The 17,749-nt window shown below is 40.5% G+C and overlaps 3 protein-coding genes and 1 pseudogene across 4 annotated transcripts; 3 read left to right on the top strand and 1 right to left on the bottom strand.

The window, feature by feature from the left end:
* Window positions 1-27: 27 nt before the first annotated feature.
* On the top strand, window positions 28-9,560 carry LOC106346363 (helicase protein MOM1). 2 transcript variants are annotated; one of them, XM_013785663.3, is made up of 15 exons: window positions 28-274; window positions 626-2,439; window positions 2,578-2,656; window positions 2,761-3,000; window positions 3,394-3,567; window positions 3,827-4,706; window positions 4,788-5,020; window positions 5,470-5,574; window positions 5,848-7,221; window positions 7,326-7,481; window positions 7,623-7,778; window positions 7,864-8,182; window positions 8,265-8,476; window positions 8,549-8,762; window positions 8,830-9,560. In XM_013785663.3, exons 2-15 carry the CDS (start codon window positions 632-634, stop codon window positions 9,411-9,413), a joined length of 6,534 nt encoding a protein of 2,177 aa, XP_013641117.2. In that variant the 5' UTR covers window positions 28-274; window positions 626-631; the 3' UTR covers window positions 9,414-9,560. The 2 variants fall into 2 exon arrangements, with proteins under 2 accessions (XP_013641117.2, XP_048638008.1); XM_048782051.1 differs by having other exon boundaries at window positions 615-2,439.
* A 1,108-nt stretch (window positions 9,561-10,668) lies between these two features.
* LOC106351204 (E3 ubiquitin-protein ligase WAV3-like) lies at window positions 10,669-13,017 on the top strand. The gene is made up of 2 exons (XM_013791019.3): window positions 10,669-10,923; window positions 11,014-13,017. Exons 1-2 carry the CDS (start codon window positions 10,786-10,788, stop codon window positions 12,826-12,828), a joined length of 1,953 nt encoding a protein of 650 aa, XP_013646473.2. The 5' UTR covers window positions 10,669-10,785; the 3' UTR covers window positions 12,829-13,017.
* Window positions 13,018-13,188: 171 nt separating this feature from the next.
* LOC106346364 lies at window positions 13,189-16,188 on the top strand. The gene is made up of 15 exons (XM_048782050.1): window positions 13,189-13,365; window positions 13,708-13,732; window positions 13,799-13,910; window positions 13,995-14,075; window positions 14,199-14,303; window positions 14,366-14,449; window positions 14,540-14,655; window positions 14,761-14,862; window positions 14,936-15,049; window positions 15,130-15,186; window positions 15,278-15,344; window positions 15,514-15,567; window positions 15,662-15,736; window positions 15,827-15,862; window positions 15,960-16,188. The coding sequence occupies exons 2-15, from the start codon at window positions 13,713-13,715 to the stop codon at window positions 16,053-16,055; spliced, it is 1,119 nt and encodes a 372-aa protein (XP_048638007.1). The 5' UTR covers window positions 13,189-13,365; window positions 13,708-13,712; the 3' UTR covers window positions 16,056-16,188.
* On the bottom strand, window positions 16,170-17,518 carry LOC106349739 (annotated as a pseudogene).
* Between the last annotated feature and the right edge of the window lie 231 nt (window positions 17,519-17,749).

Below are 17,749 nucleotides of genomic sequence, written 5' to 3'. Positions count from 1 at the left end.
GAACAAAACGACATATAAATGCTTTCACGAATCACAAAGCCTTAAAGCGAGAGACAAAGAAAAGACTGTCCGTTGCCGCTTTGCGTGAATATCTGCCGCTAATCGCACAAACCCCAAACGCGCGTGAAGGCTGCATAAGCTCGAAGAGGCGAGATTCATCGACGATTCCGCACCGGAGATCTCAGATTCGCGTCGGAGTTGGAGACCTCAGAAAAGTCCGTAGAGCGATCGATTCTGCTCATTCCTCCTCTCTCTCTCTCTCTCGTCCGTGAAGGTACGGTTCGTTCCTTTTGGTTCTAGGGTTTCGTTTTTCGTCTCGAGCGAACGATTTAGGGATTTATAGAGACTCGCGTCTACTTTGTGGAGTGATTCTTAGGCGTCTGTTAGATTGTAACAAATTGATCTTAGTGTCAGGTCTTTGCCTCGTTTCTATTGACCGAATATAAGAAATCGTTTCTTAACGGCTCTTAAACACGGTTTCTTATATTCCGCTAAGAACTTCACCCCAAGAACCCTCGTTAATCATGCTCTAAGCATCTGTTAGATTATAACAAATTGATCTTAGTGTCAGGCGTTTATCTGATTATATAGTATTTGCCTCTGTTTCTGTTACGTGTGATTTCAGAGGAAGATGAAGAAAGATGAGAAGAAGAAGGTTTCAACGGGAAGGACCATTTGCACCAGATCTTCAGCGGTAGCTTCTGCGTCTACACTACTAGAAACCACTCCTTTGAGGAGGTCAACCCGGGGAACACCGTCTACGTCTACTAAGCCAATAACTCCAGCTTCTAGTATCAGAAGGTCTGGGAGACTCGCTTCCTCACCTGCTTCAGTTACTAAAATTTCTGGTAGAATTGAGAAGAAGCCCGCAGCAAGTCCCTTGGGAAGGTCTAGTAAGGGAAAGACTGTACCTTCGGAGAAGAATCCAAAAGGGTCATCGGAGAAGCCTGATAGGAATGCAAACGCTTCGTCGTTGGGTGTTGAGGAGAGTAATGGCAAGAAGATAGACAGAGTAGAAGAGTCGACAGATGAGATCAAGAAACGGAAGGATGAAATGACAGCTCGAAGTCTCAGGGCCTTGTGTAGAGGGCATCTCAAGACGGGATCTAATGCTTCTTCGAATGATGAGGAACTAGTAGTGGTTGGTTGTTCTCGCCGAGTACCTGCGGAGAATGATGATGCTAGAGACGATAACAGTCCACCACATGCGAATTCAGGATCAAAAGGACTGCCGGTTGGAGATTTTAGTTTAGAGAAGGGACCTGATTTTCCTATGGAACTAACTAGGGATACAGAAAAGACCGTGGTTGATTCATCCCCCATGGTTGAAACTGGGGATGACAGTGTTATAGGTTCACCATCTGAGGATCCTGAACCACAAAAGCTTCGTGACAGTGAAACTAGCTTGGAAACCGGCATAGACTTGGCTCTGAAAAGAAAAAGAGACACTGCGGAAAATGATGATGCTAGAGACGTCAACAGGCCACCACATGCGAATTCAGGATCAAAAGGGTTGCCGGTTGGAGAAACGGGTTTAGAGAAAGGCTCTGATTTTCCTGTGGAAGTAACTAGGGATATAGAGAAGACAGTGGTTGATTCATCCCCCATGGTTGAAAGTGAAGATGGCAGTGTTATAGGCTCGCCATCTGAGGATCCAGTACCACAAAAGCTTCGTGACAGTGAAACTAGATTGGAAATCGACATAGACTTGGCTCTGAAAAGAAAAAGAGATACTGTGGAAAATGATGATGCTAGAGACGGCAACAGTCCACCACTTGCGAATTCAGGATCAAAAGGGTTGCCGGTTGGAGAAACGGGTTTAGAGAAAGGCTCTGATTTTCCTGTGGAAGTAACTAGGGATATAGAGAAGACAGTGGTTGATTCATCCCCCATGGTTGAAAGTGAAGATGGCAGTGTTATAGGTTCACCATCTGAGAATCCAGAACCACAAAAGCTTCGTGACAGTGAAACTAGCTTGGAAACCGACAAAGACTTGGCTCTGAAAAGAAAAAGAGACACTGCAGAAAATGATGATGCTAGAGACGGTAATAGTCCACCACATGCGAATTCAGGATCAAAAGGGTTGCCGGTTGGAGAAACTGGTTTAGAGAAAGGCTCTGATTTTCCTGTGGAAGTAACTAGGGATATAGAGAAGACAGTGGTTGATTCATCCCCCGTGGTTGAAACTGAGGATGGCAGTGTTATAGGTTCACCATCTGAGAATCCAGAACAACAAAAGCTTCGTGACAGTGAAACTAGCTTGGAAACCGATATAGACTTGGCTCTGAAAAGAAAAAGAGACACTTCAGAAATTGTGATGGATGCATGTACAAATGCAGATGACCGCATTATGAGTACTGATGGGGTTATTCCTTTTCCACCCGTGTGCACAAATATTAATCAACCCGAAAGGTGCGGCACATGTCAAAAACGGCAAAAGTAAGAATTTTCGACTGTTGTCTGTCGTTTTGAAACCATTTGCCAATTTCAACCGATGAGTTTGATTTGATATTTAGGATATGTATTATTTAAAATATATGTTCTGGACTGTAATTTTAGTTTTGCAAAAAATTGAAGGGTTAATGATAATTTTGAAGATCTCAGTGTTTGCTCCTGCATTGCTCAGCCAGTTCAAGGATCTGATCAGGTGGCACAGGTTGGTTTCTGATTGCTTACTTTGGACACACGTTAAAAGGTGGTCTGTCAAATTTGCTTATCCTTTACTTTTAAACTGCATATTTTTATTCTGCATTGCTTTAGGATATCAAGGAATGCGGACCCGCTACAAGCAAAGACTATGGGGAGAACAGGCAGAAGATGCAACAAGATAAATCATTTGATCCCAAATTGTTATCGATTTACACCGAGTATTGGGTTCCAGTGCAGCTATCAGATGTACAGGTGGAGCAATACTGTCGGACTCTCTTCTCCAATTCTTCATCTCTTTCTTCGATGTTGAAGAATGATCTTGTTGGAGAAACTCTCACTTCTGTAAGGAAAGTAAGTTTATTTGATAACAAATTTTATTCTTCAATGTGCTAGTACGTCAAGTCCCCACTTAACAATGGCAATAAGTGAAAAGAAAGAAATGTATATATAGATAAGGTGTTCACTGCAATGCTGCTAGAAAGTATCATGTGTCAGCTCCTAAGAGGTTGTCACATAGGTGTTATGCCTTACGGTTTTAATGTTTACTAGGGAAAAGGTTCTGGTCTATTTGCTTTATGATTTTCCGTAACACATTGAACTTGAAGTGCAAAAAAGAGAGGTTAGGGTCTGCTAAGATATCTGACTACTGTCTGTCAACATCACGTTTTCCTAAAGTCTCATTCTTCATGTTAATGTGTGGAGATATTAAATACCTCCTTCGTGTGTTTGCAATTTTGTTGGCAGACCTGTGACCACCCATATGTTGTGGATGTATCTTTGAAACAACTTCTCACCAAGAATCTGAAGTTGCATGAAATCCTGGATGTAGAAGTCAAAGCAAGCGGGAAACTTCCCCTACTTGGTGCAATGCTTACTCAGATAAAGGCAAAGGGTTTAAAAGCAGTTGTCTTCTACCAGGTGCGTTTCCATCACTTATGAATGAGGACAGTTCTCTGTTTGTCATAAATACTCACTTCAGTTTTAATATATATATACACACATATATTCTGGCCTTTCTTTGAACAATGGAAGTATGTTTTTGATCATGTGATCATGAGCTGTATATTAGACTATTAGTATGAGATATGCTAAACTGGGATGTTTCTTCTCCTCTCCTTTTCGTTGTCGATATATGTGCCTCATGAACGTCTGAATAGCTGTTTTTTTTTCTCAACAGGCAACACATAGCCCTGAGGGGCTTCTGCTTGGTAATATTCTCGAAGATTTTCTGATGCAAAAATTTGGTCAAAATTCCTATGAGCATGGGGTCTGCCTCTCGAAGAAGAACGCTATAAACAATTTCAACAAGGAGAGTGAGTGTTTTATTCTGCTGCTGGAAATACGTGCCTGTAGTCAAAGCATTAAACTCTTACGCGCTGAGTCTTTTATACTTTTTGGAAGCAGCCTGAATCCATCGCATGACGTTAAGCTCTTAGAGAAGATAAAGGTTGAGTCGTGTTCTGAAAGAACTAAGATATTCCGGTTGTACTCAGTGTTTACAGTTGAAGAAAAAGCCCTGATTCTGGCTAGGCAAAATAAGCCTCTAGAGAACCTAAACCGTCCTCTCACACATGCACTGCTCATGTGGGGGGCATCATATTTATTTGATAAGCTGGAACACTTCCATGGGAGTGGAACCCCAGGTTCAGGAGTTCCATTTGAACAGTCTATTAAGGATGCCGTGATTCAGGAATTCTCGTCCATACTTTCTTCCGATGTTGGAGAAGAAAATGAAGGCAAGCTGTGTCTACTTTTGGAGGCCAGGCATGCTCAGGGAAGTTACAGCACTGATGCTACTCTATTTGGTGAAGAACATGTCAAGTTATCAGATGAAAGTCCAAATATGTTTTGGTCAAAGCTGTTGAGTGGAAAGAACCCTATGTGGAAATACTGTTCGGATACTCCTCAAAGGAGTCGAAAAAGAGTACGGCATCTTCAGGGCTATGAGGAGACTACCAAAGTTGGCAATGGCGGAAACTTAAAGAAGAAAAAGAAGGCTTCAGATGATGTCACAGTAGATAACGCTGAAAGAAAAGCCTCTGGGAAGGATCACATGGGTAAGACAGTTCACTTCCTGCTCCTTTACCTCTAGTGTTCATTGAATGTTCCATTTACTTTACTTACTATCTTTCCTTCAGGGCATTTGGAGTCACCAGACGTTGCAACACTCAAGTCATCACGTGGATCTGCTTCTGGTACTTATGACTCGTTGACTGGAAATGATGCTACTGGCTTGTATTCTTTGGGCAGTCATATCTCTGGAGTCCCAGAGGATATGTTAGCTGGCATTGATTGGCGACAAATTCCGCATGAGTCACAGAGGAGTCTCTATGCTGTTTTAAAGCCGAAGATGGCAAAACTTTGTCCTTCAGTAAGTTGCTTTCTCCACCTGCGCGACTTAGTTTAGCTTTTGATATGCAGATTGTGTCTGGAATTGTTACCTCATTTCATGTTACAACCACATGGAAATTTTTAATGTTGAGCTAAGCTATATTGCTTCCGTCAAAGCCAATTTTATTTTATTTATATCTGGCTTCGTTTATAATGTTCTGGCATAGTACAGCCTTGGGTATTGTATGCCAAAAGTTTATTTGTTTTGTGTTAGTACTTAGTAGAGAAACTGATATTGACTGATGCTATTAGTTTTGTGTATGTAGTACCTGCATTAGAGTCTCATATCTTCATCTATTGGCTAATATGTTTTTTCACTGCCGTGCCCATACTGAATACTTCTGTGATTGTTTCTGTTGCGCGTCTTCAGAATTGTACAAAAAGTATACCTGCCATGTTTAATTGACTGATTTATCATTTTGTTTTCAGGAAGATTCGGCAAGCATAGCTGAAAAGTTTCTTGAATATATTATTGAACACCACCGTGTTTGCACAGAGCCAGCCACCATATTGCAGGCTTTCCAGATAGCCTTGGTATGACAGCATTCACTTCGATAGTTTATGCATTGTTTCCTTGATCCTCTACCTTTTTTGAATAAAATCATTATGTGCATCCCCGCCTTTGTGGGAATGCATTACAAGTTCCAATCATAGTATATAAATTTACATTAATTTCTAGTTATGCTAGCTAGTAGCTACTAATATCTAATATAATTAATGCTTTATACTCCACAATGTAAAGCCTTAGATTACTGCATAATTTGTGATTAGATCAAATACTGATAAGTTTTTGTGATGCACTTTCAGAGTTGGATTGCAGCCTCGCTCGTAAAGCAAACGTGTAACCGCGAAGAATCTTTGGTACGCGCAAAATCGGAATTAGGTTTCAGTTGCTCTGAAGAAGAGGTAGATTATATATATTCTCTTTTGTGCTGCATGAAGAGTATATTCCTGGGGCGCACACAAAGTTTGCAGTTGGATTGCTTGGGTACTAATTCTAAGCTAGCGAAGGTGAATGAAAGTCTCTCAGGGGATATAGTGCGTCAGGAACGGAGTAACACAAAATCGATGCGTAGCTCAGTAACAAAAGATGTCGAAAAGACTATTAGCGACATCAAAAATAAATGCAGTAAGAAACTGCAGGAGCTTGTACAAATCCACGAGGAAAAAAAGGTGGATCTGATGAATAGGAGTGCTGACAAGGAGCAGGAACTTCAAAATGGGAAAAAGCTGGAAGTATTATATATTCGTGTCACTTGTTCAGGGTTAAGTTCGCAGAGCTTACTAGATAATCTTCAACGGGTGGAAGATGATTTTGAAAGAAAGAATGATGATCTCAAAATAGAGATGAATGACTGCCTCAAAAAACTAGAGGGAATGCACGAGGCTGAAAAGAAGAAGTTGGCTGAGGATGAAGCCTACTGGATTAGTCGGATAGAGAACTGGGCACAGGCACAAGCTGAATTAATAGATTGCGCTCCCATTCAAAGTGGAAACAACAAGCATCTTAGTGGATTACGCTCATCGAACACTTCCAAAAATACTCCTGATGTACAAACTTGCAATGATGCCAGCGGTGAAGCTACTTATGCTGATACAAGTTCCATGGTTGCCAAGAAAAACCAATTGCCAGAAGCAGAAAGCACATTAAGAACCATGTCAGGTGGCAGCACTCAACAAGTTCATGATATTGTGGCTTCAAGAAATGACAAGGCGTTGGATATCTCGCCCTTGTCTCATGAACAGCCTACGGACAATGTGGCTACAAAGAGCCAGCCCAATGAGCTCGCTTCTCTTAGTGCGCCTGAGATTTTGATTCCAGCTGGCTGTCAAGAGGAATCTGGGGTCTTGAACGTGCAGTCGTCAGACTATCCGAATTGCGTCAGAGTTACATCAGCGACACCAAATGAAGATGTACCCTCAAGGGTGGCAGAGATATCCCAGTCTGTTGCAAATCTTGCAAAGTCTGCCTCTCTTGAGTCTTGGTTGAATAGAGAGGAGGCTTTGGTTTCAATAGAAAATGATAAAACTATTCGTTCGGGCTCTGATACTGATAACATTTTTGACCACCAGTATGAGGAAGCTTGTTCTCTTTACAAGGAGATTCCTGACGAGTTGGTGTCGCGTATACCTCACCCTGCGCCTGTGCTAAAGACTAGGGATTCTGCTGAATCTCATCAGGTTTGTTCATTTAATCTTTATAGTGCCCATTCTTCTTTTCCTGCAATAACAGTGGGTGCCGATCAGATACCTTTTTTGCTTGTTAAATTGATTTTTCTGGACAGGGTGATGACGAGATATGTCCTGTGCCTTCTTCACCGACTGGACAGCAACCTGACCCAGCAGAAAAAAATCAGGGCAAGAATGTTGAAGCATCAATCGAGTCTCAGCTAGCTGTTTCAGAATCAGTAGAGACTGGCGGTTTTGCTGCATTCGAGCAGGTCCCTATTGTAGACTTTATCTTTTGCGGTTTCAATGTTATCGATCTTTGTAATGTTCAATCTAAATTTCCTATAAAAAGAGCAGGGAAGTGTGGTTATTGATTTGGTCTCATTTTTGTCTTAAATTGACTCTCTGGACAGGGTGATCAAGTTGCATGTCCGTTGCCATCTTCACCGACGGGAAACCAGCCTGACTCAGGCGCAAACGTTGAGAGCCAAAATATCAGCACTTCAGAAGAGCCACACAATGCTGGTCCAGGTGTAGTAGAGACTGGTGTCACCGCAGTATCAGACCAGGTACTTATTATCGCAACTTAAGATGTTCTCTTTTGCTGTCAGAAACTATTACAACTTTGACATTCTCGTTCTTGATTTGCTGCAGGAAATAATGGGTGCTCAGGATCTATGCTCTCTGCCAACTCCACTGATTGGAACTCAGGCTGACCTAGCAACTAACACTGAGGGCCAAAATATTATAACAGTGGCTCAGCTTCATACAGCTGGATCAGATGCCGTAGAAACTAGTCGGGATGCATCTCCATTACCAGTTTCTTCGCCTGGAAATCAATCTGAGGCAGCAGTTAGCACTGAGGGCTTAAATAACAACACAACAATGGCTGCGCCTCGCACAACTGGATCAGATGCATGTGTAATGGGAGTAGCAGTACCTGATGCCCAAGTAGAACAATCAACCTTTGCAAGTGAGTAACTGCTCTTTTGCATTTAAGTATAACGTATGCGTTTGCCAAAAAAACTGACAATCTGAGAATGTCCTTTGCGCAGATAACGTTGAACCCCTTGTCCATGAAGTTGTTACGGAGCCTTCAGCAGGTGTAACAGCTCCTGTTCCATCACATCTTAACAGTGGTACGGGGCAGAATGCCACTCCACCTGTTCCTCAAATACCTTTCCCTGTGTTCAGTGACCCATTTCAGCATGAACTGGAGAGGCTGCGGAGAGAATCAGAGAACACAAAGAAGACTTATGAAGAAAAGGTTAGTTGCTCTCCTCTAGTTTTGGTTCCTTTTATCTCAATGTTCACTGACTCGTAAAATATTTGTGAGCAGAGATCAGTTTTAAAAGCTGAATTCGACAGGAAGATGGCTGAACTGCAAGCTGAGTATCAAAGAAAGTTTCATGAGGTAGAAGCTGAGCATACAGCGAAAGCGACAAAGCTACAGACGAGCAAGAATTTTGTTATAATGAACAAGCTGTTGACGAATGCGTTCTTGTCTAAATGTGCGAGCAGAATGGAATCTCATCCGTCCGCAGCTCCAAGGGGTAAGTGTTCGCATATTGGTTTTTAGATATAAAGCTATGAAGTCATAGTAACACTTTCTTTCCCCAGGTAGAATTCAGCAGCTAGCACAGAGAGCAGTACAAATGAGCGCACTGAGGAATTATTATACAGCTTCGGCTCCTGCTCCTCTGCAGCCTCATGCATCTTCAGTTTCTCGCTCACCATACCTTCCTCCGAGTTCCACGCACTGCCCAATGCCTCAGCCAAGACAGCCTCTCATCTCTAACCCAGCTCCATCTTTTTCAGCTTCTCCTGCAAGTGCAACTAATGTAGCTGTCAATGGAAGACTAGTTTCTCCTGTACTGCCTTTAAACTCATATAGGTCATCATCCTCTTCAGTTCCCATCCCCATGACAACTACTCCAACCTCATCAGCTGTTCATCAAGCTTTAACATATTCCTCTTCAGTTCCCATCCCCATGACAACTACTACAACCTCATCAGTTGTTCCTGAAGCTTTAACATATTCCTCTTCAGTTCCCATCCCCACTACTCCAACCTCGTCAGTTGTTCCTCAAGCTTTAACGTATTCAAGTGCGTTAACTCAGCAGCAAGAACAGCAACAGCAACAGAACATGGGAAGTGGATCGCAGAGGAGCGGTGATGTGGTCTGTCTCTCTGATGATGAGTGATGTAATCTTGTGATGTTTAGCGTATAATAATGATTGATTTAGAGTTGTTTAACCTAATATTATATGTATAATTAGTAGGATTTCCTATAACTTAAACTTATGGAATCAAATTCAGTGAGGGACACGGTTCCCCACGGTTTTCTTGAAGTGCGACTGCGAGTTTTATTACATAAAAGAAATGGTTCGGGTCGGGAACAAATGATTTGTTAGTGATTTTGATTTAAAGAATTCAATTTCTGATTATTTTTTGAGATTAAACGAGAAATTATGACAGTCTTATAATATGGGTCATGGGATACATACGGACGGTGGGCTATATGAAACGTCACCAATGGCTCGTTGGTGACTCATTCTCAGCACTGAGGCTCGATAGCCCGAAGCCGTCCCCTGCGCCATATTAAATATATGCATCATAAATAAAAATATTGAAAATATCTTTTTGGATATGAACTCAATGGTTTAACTAACATGTTTAAAAAATAAATTTAGCAATCCAAGTTTATTAATAACGTTGGCAATACTAAACTTTAATTTTGCAATCAACTGACACTAAATAATATATTTCGCCCATGATAGGAAATGAATAAACTTATTAATTTAATATTTTAAATAATTTTTTTTCACTTAAATAGTTTAATTGCGTAACAATAGAATTAAACTTAACAATCGATATTTATTTTTAAAATTGACAATACTAAAATTAAAATTTGTTGTAAATTCACATCTGGAGACATATTTCATGTCTATGACAGTTGATGAGTAAATTTGTTGATTGCAAATATTTGAAGTAGTAAATGATTTTTTTCCCATTCAAGTGGTTTGACTGATTGACCTTATACTTAAATTTAACAATCTATATTTATTTTTAACATTGACAATACTACAATTTAGTCTTAAAAGGTAATTCACACTAAGAATTTTTATTTTTTTTGCCTATGATAGTTAAATACTAAACTTATTAACTGTAATATTTGAAATATTAGATAGATTTCTTCCCATTTAATTGATTTGACTGATTGGCCTTATAATTAAACTTGACTAATCCACATTTATTTTTAACGTTGACAATCCTAAAGTCTAGATTTTTAAAGTTAATTCACATTATTAATTTATTTTATTTCTATCACAGATGAAGAATAAACATGTTAATTAGCTTGACCAATTGAAAAAAAGGTAAGTAGTACTTAAAAAAAAAAAAAAAGCTGGCAATTTTTTTAAATGGAATAATTGGCTTATTTATTCTCTCCAAACCGCCTCTTCTTCGTCTACTTATTCTCCAAGTCTTCTTCTCATCAAACTCTTTCCGTCTTCTCCTTCCAAAAAAACTCCCTTTTGATTTTGTGTTCCCGAGTCTCTCTACCTTGAAAAAAAAATGGAGAACCCAAACGAAACTCTCAATCTTCCCAAAATCCAAGACCCTTCTTCCACCGATGATGCCTCACGATCATCCGTTGACTCGACCCAACCCGATCCGTCAGCTCCTCTCCTTCCACCTTCCTCTTCCTCCAAGGTTCTCTCTCTCACGATCTCTCTAACTTCTTTTATGTAATTTTAGGTTTTTTGGTTTAAAATTAGTTTTTTTTTAAATAAAATTTTGCAGAATGAATGCGCGATTTGCTTGGATGAGATTGTGAAGGGAGATGGGAAGGCGATCTTCACAGCGGAGTGCTCTCACACTTTTCATTTTGACTGTATCACCACCAACGTGAAACACGGAAACAAGATCTGTCCTCTCTGCAGAACTCAGTGGAAACAAGTCCCTTCGTTTCTTGATAACACTCGTCCCCCCTCCCGTTTCCACATCCCTCTCCCTGTCCCGCCTCTTCCCTCCCCCGCTCCTCAAATAAGTTTTGAAGACGACGAGCCTTTACCCCAGGCCCAGGCCCAAGCCCAGGCCCAAGCCCAGGCCCATGGTGATCAGCCTGGGCCTCCTCCTCTGGAGGTGAAACTTCTCCCACAAGTCTCAGCTGTGGCGAAAGAGGTTACGCTTGGTGATTTTGCTGTTCTTGTTCATCTCAAGGCGGGTGATGTGAGCGGCGACGAGGAGATGCCTTCTCGTGCTCCTTTGGATCTCGTCGCGGTTCTCGACGTGAGTAGTAGCATGGACGGGCCCAAGATGGAGCTTTTGAAAAACGCTGTTGGGTTTGTGATTCAGAATCTCGGCGAGACGGATAGGCTCTCTGTGGTTGCTTTCTCCTCGGACGCTCGTAGGCTGTTCCCTCTTAAGGTGATGTCTGCGGCGGGGAAACGAGAGGCGGTTCAAGCTGTTAACTCCTTGGTTGCTGACGGCTGCACTAATATCGCAGAAGGGCTCAAGATTGGTGCTAGAGTGATCGAGGACAGGAGATGGAGAAGCCCTGTTCCAGTGATGATGCTTTTGTCCGATGGGCAGGACAACTTTACTTTTTCTCAGTTCGGGTTCGGTGTCCGTCAGAGAACGAGTTACGAGGCTTTGCTTCCGAGCTCCACTAGCAGGATCCCGATACATGCCTTTGGGTTCGGTTCTGACCACGACGCTGAGCTGATGCACGCGATTTCGCGAGTCTCTAGCGGCACGTTCTCGTTTATCGAGACGGAGACTGTGATACGCGACGCGTTTGCTCAGTGCATTGGAGGGCTTCTCAGCGTTGTGGTTCTTGAGCAAGTTGTTGAGATCGAGTGCGTTCACGAGGTGGGAGTGAAGATATGCTCTGTTAAAGCAGGAAGCTACAGAAACAGCGTCTCGTCTGATGGAAGAAGCGCCACGATCAGTGTCGGAGACATGTACGCAGAGGAAGAGAGGGACTTCCTCGTGGTTCTCGAGATTCCGAGCTGCGAAGAATCTGAATCCATGTCGCTGCTCAAGGTGCGATGCGTCTACAAAGATCCGGTCACGAGAGAGACAGTCCGTGTGGAGTCAGGGGAACTAATCATCCAAAGGCCAAACGAGCTAACGGGAGAAGAAGTGGTGTCCATAGAGGTTGATAGACAGAGAAACAGGTTCTCACAAGCTATTTCAGAAGCTAAGGCTTTAGCCGATGGAGGCGACGTGAGAGCAGCAGGTGAGCTTCTGAGGAAGAGCGAGAGGGACTTGGCGGAGACACTGTCTGCTCGGTCCGGCGATGGGCTTTGCGAGTCTTTAACCTTTGAGCTGAGAGCGTTGCAAGAGAAGATGACGAGCATGAGTATGTACCAAACGTCAGGTCGAGCATACGCATTGTCTAGCATGAGCTCTCATTCGGCTCAGAGAGCAACGGCTCTTTACTCTCCAACAGTCTCGGGCTTCTCGCCAACGTACTCGCCAGGAACAGCAGGATATAGCATGCCGTTGCCACAGGCTTATCAAACGTCAGCAATGGCTCGTATGGTGACTCGGTCTCAGCAACTGGGGATCCAAAGCCCAACAACGTCCCCTGCCCCTGGAGACCAAACCTGAATTTGACAGAAGGAGTTATTAAAATAATAATGGATTTTGGGTTTTGATTACTGATGATTGAGTTGGTTCAGTCACCTTTAAGCAGCAAAATAATAATTGATTACTGATGATTGAGTTGATTATTAAAGTGTTTGATTTGTGTTTCCTTTAAGCAGCAAAATAATAATAGTGTATTGTCTTTGGTTTGAATCGGTTAAAGATTTGTTGATGCTGAACTACTAAACCAAGAAAGAAAGATGAGAATTTTTATACTTAAAAAAAAATCAAGAAAGGAAGCCACGTGTACATAGTTTAGGTAAGCTTTTACTTTAAAGAAAAAGAAGAACCGTGCAAAAAAAAAAAAGAAAGAAAGATTATTTTTGGACCCTTTAATTAACTTCAGAAGAAAACAACACGAAGAATCGGCTCGGATTCACCTGAGTTCTCTTCCACAGTGCTTCTTCACACTTACTGAATCTCTCTCTGACCACGTTGTACTCAGGAGATCAAAGAGAGCGCGACTCAGAAGCCTAATCTTCTAATTACGTCAAAAACTCCGTAAGCATCATCATCATCGCATCTTCCCTTCAATTTTTGCGCGACTATTACTTTGGGATTTCGTTTATCGTCTTTGTGTTAATATGGTTGTTTAGATTTTGATCCACATCAATTTTTTTTGTTTTAAAGTAAATTTGAATGTGTGCGGCGAATCTTCCACCGACATGTTTGCCAATTGATACTCGTAGTAACTAATTAACTAACATGTGTGTTAATTATGAGCAATTTAGTATATTTTAATTGATTTAGAGTTTGAATTCTCCTTCATATCAGTTTAGGTCAATTAAATAAAAATTGATTTGGTTTTAGAACTTTTTTTTTTTTTGCAGTTCGATTTTGCAGTTCCGATGGGGATCTTTCACCGGAGGTAAACTTCATTGTTACAAACGGCTTCTCAACTTGGAAAAAAATACTGATTATTCTTTTTTTGCAGCGGTGCTCCGAGAAGAACAAATGAAAATGCGAAGCTTATCATCACTACAATAGTGGCAATGGTCTTTGGCTTTTTCATTGGTATCACTTTACCATCTGTTTCCTTTACTAAGGTATTATAATATGCTTTAGATACATACATACATAGGTTTTTTTTTTTTTGTCACTGGTTGATATGTATTTTTGTTATTCTGCAGATGAACTTACCCTCAGGACTTATATCATCTCTTGATGGCGGCAGATCCCCTGAAGATTTTGGTTCTAGACACTTTCCTAAGGTTATAATTAAGCATCTCTTTTAAATAATCTCAACACTACGTTTTAACATGCTTGGAGATTGAAGATACACAGTGTTTACCATCATTTCTCTTTTTTTTTTTTTTTTTTTTTTATGTTTCCAGATATATGTTCCAACCAATCCGCATGGTGCTGAGCTACTGCCTCCTGGTATTATTGTCGCAGAATCAGATTTTTACTTGCGCAGATTGTGGGGTGAACCTAGTGAGGTAAGAGTTCTATATTCATCTATTCATATATTTAACTGGAGACTTATAACAATCTATTGCAGGATTTGAAGAAGAAACCAAAATACCTTGTAACGTTTACAGTTGGGTTTGAGCAGAGGAACAATATCAATGCAGCTGTTAAGAAGGTTCTCGGATTGCTCTATTTCCCTTAGTATTATACGGTTCTTTAGATACTATAAACACTAAGCTTTGTGGTTCCATCATCATGGCTTCAGTTTTCTGAAGATTTCCAAATTTTGCTGTTTCACTATGATGGCCGCACGACTGAGTGGGACCAGTTTGAGTGGTCCAAAAACGCAATCCATATCAGCGCAAAAAAGCAAACTAAATGGTAAGAAAATCTTATGGAGGTCAGCAGATGTACTCCATTTCTTCAAATAGTATTGAATTTTCTTTTAACATAAACCTCTGGTTGTTTCTGTTACTTTTCTTTCAGGTGGTATGCAAAGAGATTTTTGCATCCTGATGTTGTCTCAGCTTATGAGTATATATTTATATGGGATGAAGATCTTGGAGTCGAGCATTTCAATGCAGAAAGGTGAATTACTTGGTCTGGAATGGTTGTTGCAGATCCAATGACAATCGTTACAATTTGTATTGTTATTTTTCAGGTACATTGAGTTAGTTAAAAAGCATGGTTTGGAGATTTCTCAGCCAGGCTTAGAGCCAAACAACGGACTTACATGGGAAATGACAAAGAGGAGAGGTGACCGAGATGTCCACAAGTAGGAGCTCTCTCTCTCTCTCTCTCCCTCATTTATTTTGTCTTTCAGTCTTTCCCTAAGTTTTTCGAGTTATGAAACAGAGAAACTCAAGAAAAACCAGGATGGTGCAGTGATCCGCATTTACCTCCATGTGCTGCGTAAGACTCTTTATAATCTTTTTCGCTCTCTTGCCTAACTCACTGAAGACTGCTTAATCATTTTCGATAATGGGTTTTACTCCACCTGTAGGTTTGTTGAGATTATGGCACCGGTATTTTCTAGAGAAGCATGGCGATGTGTCTGGCATATGATTCAGGTTTTTGTTTATCTGAAAGATCTTTGGTCAGCCTTTGCTCTTATATCTATACTTAGAAGAGTTGACAATCATACATCATATTCACACGACTAGCAAATGTGGCGTAGATGAATGTACCAGACCATCATCAGTTGGTGGTTTAAAACAATCTTGTTTCTGTCTCTTGCAGAATGATCTTGTCCATGGATGGGGTCTTGATTTTGCTCTCAGACGATGCGTTGAGGTTAGTCATTGTAAATCCTTTGGAAGCTTCGTTTATGTCACCAACGCTCCTTGTTAAAAAAATTCCATCTGTATGCATTATCTTCCATTTGCAGCCTGCTCATGAGAAGATTGGTGTAGTAGATTCACAATGGATCATCCATCAAGTGATTCCTTCCCTAGGGAGCCAGGTGATTATACTTTTTGTTACTGAGAAATAAAGAGACTTCGCTATTGCATCTCTAAATAATCTCTTTTACTCATATATGAAATTTTTACAGGGTGAATCAGAGAAGGGGAAAACACCATGGCAAGGGGTAATAAACACACATTGTTCTACTTTTATTACATCTTCTCAAACATCTGGAAAACCTCAGTGTATGTATGTGTTTGTGTGTGATTCCTCGGTATCAGGTGAGAGAAAGATGCAGAAACGAATGGACATTGTTCCAGAACCGCGTGGCAGAAGCAGATAAAGAGTACATGGAACAACAGAAGGTAAAAGAATAAGTGGGGGCATCGTCAAATCTTCTTCTTACTCTTGTCTCTGTAAATGAAGCTTTCGTTTCCACGATCAAGTGAGTGTGAGGATAGAGATGTAGTCAGTTACCTCCTTTAGTTTTAAAGAAGCTATCATCAGATATATCTACGTTTCTAGCTTTTCTCATCATACAACCCTAGTGATGATATTTGCTGATTAGATACAATATATCTCTTAGTACACAATATATTACAAGATATTTGTGCAAAAATAAGACTAAAGATAACTCCAATGTTAAAAATCAATCAATCTAAGTAGTAATGTCAGGAGAGCTTTCTTTGAAATCCTAGATCAATGTTTCTCGATGGCCTGGAAAGCTTCATGGGTGCTCGAGGGCAATGCGCAGAAGAGTGGTATGTCGAAACCATCACCAGGCTCTTCTATTTGAAGACATAGAGCACTACTAAAGAGGTTTTGATACAAAGACTCAATGATTTCTTCATCGAAACAAGTAGTGAGAGAATCAATCCTCATCTGGTCATTGTAATGGTCACAGAGTGGAGACAGTGCAATGAATCCACTGTCTCCACTATAGAGAGGGGATATGGGTTCCACATATGCTGTTGATCCTTCAATGGAGTTTCCTAGATATTCACATCGATCTTTATTGTCCATATTGTTATAATAACAGATGCAAATATAACAACCAGACAAAATCCACTACAAATGTTCTTTTCACTAGCTAGCCACATAGTTTCCATCACAATCTTTTACGTAACTGCAGTTGAAATATTTTTACCATATGCTTCAGTGGCCGTTAGTCCAAAACAAATATATTGTTAAAAATGTCAGTAAATAACAAAGTTCATCACGAGATCGCTAGTCTTTGTAATAAGATCTACTAACATGTATATCAATAAGATGAAAAAACTCACGAGTTTCGTTACCAGCTAGTCAGCTACGACGTCTGAGTAAAACTAAGCTGTTTTAAAACTCTGGTGTAACCAAGTGGTGGTAGTTTAGTATTAGTCATGAGTTTAACTTTCTGTAGGAACTAATTTATCAATATTTGGTCAGTATGGATTTGAGATTTGGTCATGATCAGTCTATCTCTAGCACTAGTTAAAAAGTATTACAAACTCAGATTAGGCAGATGCACTTTCGGAATAATCTATTCTGTAGCAGTAAATGTTTTTTCCGGCACTGGCTATAGCCGATAAAAAAAATAGTGGAGTACAATATTAAATGCTAATAACAAAAATATCATCATATAACTCTGATAAAAACGGTGACAAGAGTTGAAAGGAAACAGGTGTTCAAAAGGAAACATACTACACGGTGAGACATATGAACCCACACCATTTTGTATGGGTCTGAATGTTGGACTGGTGATTTTCTTGTTGGTACAACTCAGCCCCTTAAAACACACTTATCAAGTTCATTACATCTCTCTCTGTCTTTCTCTATCCCTCTCTTATGACAAAGCCAATACAAGTACGGTATGATTCTAGCATAGTAGATAAATACCCACAGAAACGTCCAGCATATCCTCTTCTTTAACCCGTTACTTCAGATTCAAACGCATTGAAGAGATTGTTCAAAGTCAATATCTAATGAATTTTTGGAATATTACAACTGAAGTTTTTTGGCATATTCTTAAGATTAGATATTTATATACTTTCTCCGTTTTTTAATATCTGTCATTTTAAAATTGTGCACATTT

This window comes from Brassica napus, chromosome A6 (assembly GCF_020379485.1).
Source record: "Brassica napus cultivar Da-Ae chromosome A6, Da-Ae, whole genome shotgun sequence".
Classification (NCBI taxonomy): Eukaryota; Viridiplantae; Streptophyta; class Magnoliopsida; order Brassicales; family Brassicaceae; genus Brassica; species Brassica napus.
This window is presented reverse-complemented; position numbering and strand designations above follow the sequence as displayed.

Coding starts and splice junctions, on each gene's coding strand:
- LOC106346364 (XM_048782050.1), top strand. CDS start 13,713: ATGGGGATCTTTCACCGGAG. Junction 14,076..14,198: donor GTTCTAGACACTTTCCTAAG/GTTATAATTAAG, acceptor TTATGTTTCCAG/ATATATGTTCCAACCAATCC. Junction 15,050..15,129: donor GGTGACCGAGATGTCCACAA/GTAGGAGCTCTC, acceptor GTTATGAAACAG/AGAAACTCAAGAAAAACCAG.
- LOC106351204 (XM_013791019.3), top strand. CDS start 10,786: ATGGAGAACCCAAACGAAACTCTCAATCTTCCCAAAATCCAAGACCCT. Junction 10,924..11,013: donor CACCTTCCTCTTCCTCCAAG/GTTCTCTCTCTC, acceptor AAAATTTTGCAG/AATGAATGCGCGATTTGCTT.
- LOC106346363 (XM_013785663.3), top strand. CDS start 632: ATGAAGAAAGATGAGAAGAAGAAGGTTTCAACGGGAAGGACCATTTGC. Junction 7,779..7,863: donor TCACCGCAGTATCAGACCAG/GTACTTATTATC, acceptor GATTTGCTGCAG/GAAATAATGGGTGCTCAGGA. Junction 8,477..8,548: donor AGAAGACTTATGAAGAAAAG/GTTAGTTGCTCT, acceptor ATTTGTGAGCAG/AGATCAGTTTTAAAAGCTGA.